This window comes from Theobroma umbraticum, unplaced genomic scaffold (genome assembly GCF_002168275.2).
Source record: "Theobroma umbraticum cultivar Fairchild unplaced genomic scaffold, ASM216827v3 scaffold_20.0, whole genome shotgun sequence".
NCBI classification, from domain to species: domain Eukaryota; kingdom Viridiplantae; phylum Streptophyta; class Magnoliopsida; order Malvales; family Malvaceae; genus Theobroma; species Theobroma umbraticum.
In genome coordinates, this window is record NW_018397266.1 from 3,161,571 (window position 1) to 3,170,828 (window position 9,258).

The window sequence follows — 9,258 nt, forward strand, 5'->3', positions numbered from 1 at the left end:
GTTGTGTCCCTCTCACAGTCCCCATCACTATTGTCATTCTCATTTATTTGTTGGTATTCCCATTTCTCAACTTGGTAAAATTCAATAAAAGCAGAGGAGCCTCATATTTTGACACACTAAATTTGGTATTTCCCTTGTGTTTTCGTTCCGAATCTGTTAAACGCCAAATGGGAAAAGCATAGAATAAGAATGCAAAAACTATGGCTATTGGCTAGGGGTTTTATACTTTCATAAGTACAGGAATGGCTAAAATGTCAAACGAGCGTCCAAACAGAAAAGGACAAGGACCACGCGATAATGATCGGACGGGCCATGTGACACGAGGGTCAATCAATACAGTACAGACAAACAGAGGCGCATGGACCGAAATCCACCATGACATGGACAGCTAGGCACATGCATGGTTAAAAACCATCATCCATCATCGATCATCGCACCGTGCATGCACACGTGGCTAAAAAGTCGTCGGTGGGTCCAATTTCCATGTGTATGCCCATGCTGCGATCATGTGGTGTTAGGGGTATGCAACAGTGATTGAAGCCAAATAAAAAAAAAAAAAGGGAAAGAAAGAACCGAAAGAGTGAATTATTGCAAGTGGGAGTGTGCGGGAGGAATTGAATTGAAAGGAAGGCTGGAGAGGATAGGAATTCCAACTAAGGTAGGGACAGGTGGTTTGAGGATGAAGTTTGGCAACAAGCTCTAGGTCTCTGCACTTCATTTCTGCTTTGAAAATACAAAGATATGGACCCATCTTCTTTCTTGGGCTTGTGCCTTTCCCCAGAGTCTCTTACCTAGCAAGAATTTTGAGTGGATGATAGGGTTTGAAGGGATGGGAGATTAGTTTGTCCCCACATTGCTTGGAAATTGAATGCTAAAATTTTGTTATGCATGTTAAAATATGTTACTACTTAATGAAATTTTAATAATTAACATTAGTGTATGTTAAAAGCATAACTTCCGGTATTTGATAGCCAATAAAAAGTGGTAGAAGGGAAAGAGAGGATGGGATTTCTACAACTGTACTTGATGAAAGATGGTAAGGCTTTTCCTTCTTTTTGCCCTTTCTCGTAAAGTTGGCAAGTTGCCTTCGCTTTCCCATGTGATCTTTGAGCCAAAACTACAAGCATCTCACGCTCCATTACCCTCCTCTCAAAAAACAGGACAAACTGACTGAGAGTGACTCAATTTAGGGGTATTTTACAGCTAAAAGGCTATCATAGTCTTACTTTATTAATGCATTGACCAATGAAAAGATAAGTATATCCTGAGGCTTGATTCTATTATTAGCATTGCAGGAATATCTTTTGCCAATTAATATGCATGTTTAAGGAGAATTAATCTGTTATGTTGGGATCAAGTTTTTCCATCTTATGTAAATGTTGTATGTCTGTATTTACGAAGAAATATTGTCATGTCTTTGAATAATTAGATCGTGTGGGTATTTCCCTTAACTTGCTGACTTTGGTTGTAGACAAAGTTATATTAAAAATAAAAATAAAAGAAACAAACAAAGACACAGTGTTAATTTAGCCCCGAAATTAAGTAAATTAAGTTGTCATAACCGATAACAAAGAAAAGATTTCTAATCCTTTTTTTTTTTTTGCCTTTCTCTTTATATAAAATGATTTGGTGAGCTTGCTTTAATCTCTTTTTTGGTATAACTAAACTTGCTTTAAAGAAATTCAACAATTCAACAATCTTTAGCATGGAATTAGCAATCTGATCTTGACCCTTGCCTCCAAGTGTTGCTCAATATTTAAGAGTTATATATATAGAGGAAAATGTCATCATTTAATCATCAACGCAATAAGCAAATTACAACTTGCATGTTATTAATTTTTTTTTTTAAATTTAGGTAATTGAGTATCTAATGTTTGTATATCGTACTTAAAGAATCTATAAAAACAATAGGCAGCGGTATCAAGTCTTAGATCTTCCCAGGCATTGCTTTTCACATGCATCCCTTACTCTTTAAAAAAAAAGAAGAGGAAAAGGAAAAACCATACTCGTGACATAAATTTTAATCCAGCATTAGTTTGTCTAGCTAGCTGCATAATCTTCTACATCATGAGATCAAAAATCTTAATCTCCTCATTTTAGGATAGATTATGCAAATATTTCCATGTGAAGATAAAAATCTCCGGAAGCTGATCAGACATGTGATTAAATTCATAGTGATGATGTTATGGATTATTAGGTTATTAGGTTAGATTAGACAAGTCTAAGCAAACTTTGACAAATTAAAACTATTACCATTATAGTTTAGACTTTTTTTAAGCTTCAAGTCATCAAATATTGTACCTGAATTTTTTCATATGTTTACAGAGCACATGCACGTGAAAACAATGAAATGGACAGCCCCCAAGCCAAGTAAACATTATCATATAATTATAAAATTAAATAGGTATATAAATAAAGAAAACACAATAATTGCATTATTAGGTGGGCATGAAACATATGGTGCTGTCCTCGTGTGCGTGGCTTCATTCTCCAGCATACACTGGGGTCATCGGCCATGTAACGATTTTAGTGGCTCAAAATTTAATTTCAAACAAGCAAAAAAAGAAAAAGAAAAACCCAAAAAAGACAGCCCCTCCCTTTAATAATTCCCTTAAACTTTATTCAGGTGAAATATTTGGTATGAATATGGAAATACCCAGATCAGGTCTGGGATAAGAATATAAGATAAGATATACTAGTATATAGCAACTTCTTGCTGTAGTAGTAGTTGTTGTTGTGAACTTTTAACTTTGTGTGTTTGTCATTGATGAATTAAATTTGTTGAGCAAGTGGGGGCATGGACCAGCAGGGGGCAATTAATTAAGCCGTGGCTCGAAGGGGAATAAATGCATGCCAGCAAAAACTAATCAAGACATTTGAGAGGGAGAGATAGGGCGGGTCATGGTCGATGTAGGCTGAACCACGGACATGATTCGGGAGAGCTGGACCAGAGACAAAGCGCAGGGGACCATTTGGGTGATGGGGGGATTAGACTTTTGAAAGAGACACAGCCAAATGTGAAGCTTGCTTTTACAACCCAAGCCATGACATTTCACATTTTCAATATCAAATTCAAAACTTTAGGATGCGTCTTCTCAATTAACTCATGACCCTTTTTTTCCTTTCTTTCTTTCTTTTTTAGCGGCCTTTTTCCTTTCTCCCTCTGTTGCATTTTAGAATTCATTTCACCCCTTTTTCCTGAAAAGAGCCTTTTTCTCAATGAGTTTGCTCAACTTGGTCCCAACACAAAGGAATCTGTGACTTGTGATGAACTAATGATGCCGAACATGGGTGGGCTTTCTTGGTTCGTAATATATTGACCCGTTGCCCTTTTTAGAATGGATTAGAGATGTATCTCAGCAATTGTCAGTGTATCCATGTTCTTGGGCCTTGGTATGTTCTTTTGCATAATCAGCCCAACACAAAATCATGTGGACCAGTGGGCAGGAACACAAGAAAAGATTGTGCTATTTGCTTGCCACTCTTTTGCTCCCACCCTTTGACCCATTCAGTCAAAAACGTTATGGTCATATGTTAAAAATAATAGGAAAGTTTGCATAAAGTAGTTTATGAACTACTGACCATCAAAAACAATATATTAGCCTCTAATATGACAAAAGCCCAAAATCCCAACTATGGGGCTACAAAAATAGGTGCACTATGGGTCCCTGGATTGGTCTAAGGGGCTATTGAAATCCCTTCTCCCCATTACCAAAAAAATTCCTTCTTGAATGGCTCAATGATACTAATCTCGTTGATTTGTCAAGTTCTTGTTTGATCCCTTTATTCACAAATACAACAATTTTTTCAAATATAATTTTTTATGAAACTAAATTAAAATATAAGGCATTCAAACCAAATCATCATCCATATTGAAATTATGTTAGGATTTTTTTTTTGTAAAATCAAAGTGTGAATTTATATTATTATTTATTCTTATATTTTATAAAAACCAGATTAAGTTAATTTAGCTTATAATCCATAATATAATTTAATAAAGTAAGCTAGACTCAAATGTTAATTGTGGATTTAGGAGTGTAAGGTCATGTAAGAAACCTTAAATCTTATAGGACTAAAGATTTACTATTCAAAATTAAGTCGATATCCTTTTTCTTATCTACACAAAAACATTACGATTCTTATCCAATTTAATAGATTAAGGATCAGGAAAATCTTACTGCACTAAATCCCAATAGTTAATCTGTTTAGTGTTATTTTTGCTATCAAATAGTATATCGAGAATCAAGTAATCTTTTTTGTGTTCTAAAATTCTATTGTAATAAATTTTAAATTAATATAAATTAATTATACATAAAATTTAACAAACAAAAGTGACTTACCATGTACTCTATTAATAATTTGAAACTTTACAGACTTGGAGAAAAAATGATTGTAAGTATAATTTGGAAGGTGACATAACATTATAATCTGAAAATTAAAAAAAAAAAGGTATTCACCACAAAAAAAATTTTGATTGTGTATGGGTTGGAACACAATTTAAGGCTTAAACGGGAAAAACAAGGCCAGTCCAAGTGCATGCCAACGCATGGCAGGTTCCAGCAGAAAAGAAAGAATTCAAAAAGGCCCAATGGAAAAATTGTGAGGCCCAATTTAAAGTTAAGGTATCCATGAAAAAACAAATGGTCAATACCAGAGTTGCAGTGGGGCAAATAATGGATTAGACAGAAGCAAAACTTGGACAAATTAAGGAAGCCTGGGTTTGCTCTTTTTCATTAATGTAAATAAATAGTAATTCCACATATGCATATAAATGTTAGAGGTATAAAACCAAGGACCAAGTCAGGAATTTTTTTTTTTTCAAAGGGAACCAATGTTCTTTAATTCAAATTGAATTTTATATTATTAAAATATTTTTAATATTTTTTCAAAATAAATTATCTGATATTTTTATTAATTGGTTTTTATTAAGTGCTTTGATATAAATGTTAATATATATAAATACAAATCTGTGTTATCTTCTACTAGGCTGTCTTTATGTGTTTGTGTTAATTCTTTTTCTTTCTTTTCACTGACATTGTTTTGTTTGAGGGATATTGAATTATAGTTGTGAGCCGCTTAAAGGTGCTGTTGTTACAATGCATTGAGTAGGATATGTATCTTGATCTCTATTCTTTTAGGTATTTATATTTATTTTTTATTATTTTTTTTGAATTGAGGAAGAAAATGCGAACTTTATTTTTTAAATAAAGAGATCATATACTAATCAATGAATTAAATACTCAAATGATTTATTTATTTTTTATTAATATAATTTTTTTATCTTTAACAAATAAAAATAAAAAATTCAATATTCAAATTCCTTTCGTTTTTTTCTTTTTTGTCATATAGAGTCCATAGGATTGGGGTTAAAGCTTTTTGTACACCATTTTTATTTTAATGAATACCATTGCTTTTCAAAAAAAAAAAAAATCCCCTTCGTCCAACTTTATTGTATAAAAGTCAATGTGTGAATTTAATACTTATACTTTATTAAAATGTTAAATTTAATCAATTTATTGTAATTCACAAAAATCAAGTCATTATACTTTTAAAATTTATAAATATCAATCTAATGGTTAACATTGTCTAGCTTCATTTGTTAAAGTCGTTAGCATGATGTTGATCAGTGTCGAAATGAAATTTTTTAAATTTTAAATGATCAAAATTTGAATTTAGTCATTGTACTCTATGAAAATATTAGATTTAGTTCTTATACTCTATTAAAATATTTGAATTTAAGTAATTAGCTAAATAATGTCTTGTCGAGGAATTTTGAAAATGGAAGAAGGAACAGGCAAGGGAGACGCAAACTGCCAGTAGGCAGTAGGTTGTGCTATTCACCTGAGGCAGTTCAACTTTTGCAGAAGGTAAAATTTTCCCAAATTCATTGCGCCAATATTGGCAAATCAGCAGCGTTGCTAATAATTAATTTTATACCTAATTCTGTTAGGTAACTGCAGAGATCATTGGAACTTATTTCATAATATTTGCAGGGTGTGGTGCGGTTGTTGTGAATGAGATATATGGATCTATTACATTTCCTGGAATTTCACTAGTTTGGGGTCTCATTGTCATGGCCATGGTTTACTCAGTTGGTCATATTTCTGGTGCCCATTTCAATCCAGTAGTCACCATTACTCTCACCCTTTTCCAACATTTTCCACTCGAACAAGTGAGGGTTTCTTTTTTGCTTTTTTGGGTATTACTCTGTTGATCATATTTCAACCTTAAACCTAAGTTAATTAGTTTTAATTTCTTGTATGCATACGCTCCCACTTGCCGTGAGAATGAATGACAGGGCGTCTACCATGATAAAACTTGCCCGAATTACTAACATGAGCTGTCTAGCAGGTGCCTATATATATAGCGGCGCAGATGTTAGGATCAATTCTAGCTGGCGGAACCCTGTGTCTCCTTTTCGATATAAGTCAAGAGGCCTACTTTCGAATTAACAATACCAGTTGGACCCCATCGTCGATCTCTAATCCTTGAGATTATCATTTCATATCTCTTTTTATTCGTCATATCTGGTGTAGCTACAGATAATCGAGCTGTTAGTAACGTTGTTAATTAATTTTTCTCAATCTAGTTTCAATTTCATAGATGAAGCACCAATTGTTATGATTTCATTTCATATTTTGCAGATTGGAGAGCTGGCTGGAATTACCGTTGGAATGACAATACTTTTAAACGTCTTCGTTGCTGGGTAATTTATGAATGCAATTGCGATCCCACATAATTCAAGTCGTCCTTCATGATCTTCTCTAACTTCTTCTGAATATAAATTTTCTTTTCCTGTTGGAAATGACCATAGACCGGTTTATGGGACATCCATGAACCCTGCGAGGAGCATAGGACCGGCTGTAGTGATGCGTGTATATGAGGGATCTCTGGATTTATGTGATCGGGTCAATCGTGGGCACCATAATGGGAGGTTTTGGTTACAATTTAATTAGATTTACTGACAAACCTCTTAGTGAACTACCCAAGTCAACTTCCTTTATCAAGACCCTTTCCAGAACCAGAAGCAATGCTCGCTAGACGCTAGGCTTTTCATCATTCTATTTCTTTATATTCACTCTCCCAGCCACAAGCATTGCTTATGGTGGTTCAACCACATGCAGTTCATTCAATCAAACCTGAACGTTTGCACTACTTTTTTCCTTTCTCTAGTTATAGCTAGGATTAATTTTGTAAAGCATTGTCTATACATATTGACTCTCTAATTATATATGGTCAAAATACCCATCAAGTCCCCGCATATATATATTTTATTTAATTTAGTCTATATATTCAAAATTAAAATAATGTAATTTTTTAATTTTGAGAGTTATTTTAATTTAGTCTATTCTCTTAATGATATTCAATTTTACCGTTAAAAAGTATGACATCAATGTTGACATGACATATTTTCATGATGTGACATATCACATGTCATCGATGTGACGTGATAATATCATGTGATATTAATATGATGATACGGAAATTCTAACATGACACTGACATGCTAACGTATTACTGTCATGTGACAGATAAAAATTTTTTTTTAAAAAAAAATTATATCACCTCATAGGGATTAAATTGAATAAAAATATATTATATAAGGATTAAATTGTATAAAATTGATATGTTGAGGGACTAAATTAAAAATAATATTTAAAAAATATAAATCTTTAAGTAGATGATAGATATACTTATTAATAAGTGAAATATTTAAATATAAAATATTTATGGTGTTAAAAATATATATATATAAAAATATTTTCTTACTTGCTTATTTCATTATAGGATATGTATATTAATTTATCTTATTTTCAAAAATTAAATTTGAATTCTCCTTCTATAAAAAAAATTTCAAAAAAAATTTGATACTTAAAATCATATTTAGATGAATGAATAACTTGCATTATGTTAGAATAAAATAATATAAAAGCACTAAATAAATTTTTTTTCTTTTATTTATAATAGTACAATTGTTTTCTTTATTTATTTTTTATGTTTTTATTTTGTTTAATATTTCAAAATATAGCTTTTAGGATGAAATTTTTTGGATTAAAGATTGCATTTATGGTTGATAGAATTAATAATTGTAAACATTTGCACTATTTTATTTTGTGTTTATAAATTTTTATAGATCCAAATTAATAATTTAAATTTAAATTTACCAAAAATTGATTATGGTATTTGAATTTAAATAAATTCATTTTATAAGAAACTTTGAATAAATTTAAATAAAAGGTAAATTGAGTGAGGGTTGAATAATTTCAAAAGAATAGATATTTGTTAATTGTGAAAGTTGCAACTAAATATTTTTTAAATAATTTCAACTGAATAGGTATTTATATTTTTAAATATTTTTTTCAATTTAGTCTCTCAACATCTTAATTTTATTCAACTTAGTTTTTGTACTATATATTTGTGTTCAATTTCATTCCTATGACATTGCACAAATTTTTTTTTAAAAAAATTTTATTGCCACATGGCACTGCCATGCTAACATGTCAGCATTGCCATGTCATCATATTAATACCGTATGGCACTACCATGTCATCACGTCGATGCTATGTGGTATGCCATGTCAGTGTTGACATTATCTGTATTAATGGAAAAATTTGATGCCATTAGAAAGAGGGACTAAATTGAAGTAATTTTCAAAATCAAGGAACTAAATTACTTCGATTTTGAGTATATAGACTAAATTAAACAAAATGCATGGGTATGGGGACTTGGAGGGTATTTTGACCAATTATATATAGTTGCCATATAATGTTCCTATACCTATTACTACTACATTTTGTTTGCAAACCATGGTTCATGCAAAGCATAAATCATATTGTTTCCATTCATTTATCCATATATCAAGATATGTCAGTCAAAGATTATATATATATATATATATTAAAATTCTTTTATTGGAAACGAAATTCAAGATTTTTATTTTGAATTATTTAATCAAAGTATGACAGATGAGATTTCTTAGGTGAAGTCCATCAAATTCTCTATCGTATCTAGCAGCGAATAAACAGTATTAAATACTGACAATATCAAGGGAAAGTGTTTAATAACAACTGTTAATCATTTTCGATGCCCGTTTAACTCCAAGACTGCGGATTACTAAATCTTTATGATCAAAATATGTTTCAATTGCTTTAAGTCATTACACTTTGGCCGAAGAATGTGTTACAGTTGAAATAATTTTTTTTACGAAGAGAAAACATTACAAAAATAACATTTAAAAAAAATTAGGAAAGTGAATAT

General features: G+C 31.4%; 1 protein-coding gene across 1 annotated transcript; it reads left to right on the plus strand.

Annotated features, from left to right (window-relative positions):
• The first annotated feature begins 242 nt into the window (after positions 1-242).
• On the plus strand, positions 243-7,041 carry LOC110423476 (putative aquaporin NIP-type). The gene is given in 8 exon segments (XM_089784732.1): positions 243-338; positions 5,748-5,867; positions 5,951-6,172; positions 6,352-6,447; positions 6,449-6,553; positions 6,645-6,706; positions 6,815-6,887; positions 6,889-7,041. Coding segments are annotated over 8 exon segments (927 nt in total).
• Positions 7,042-9,258: the final 2,217 nt, after the last annotated feature.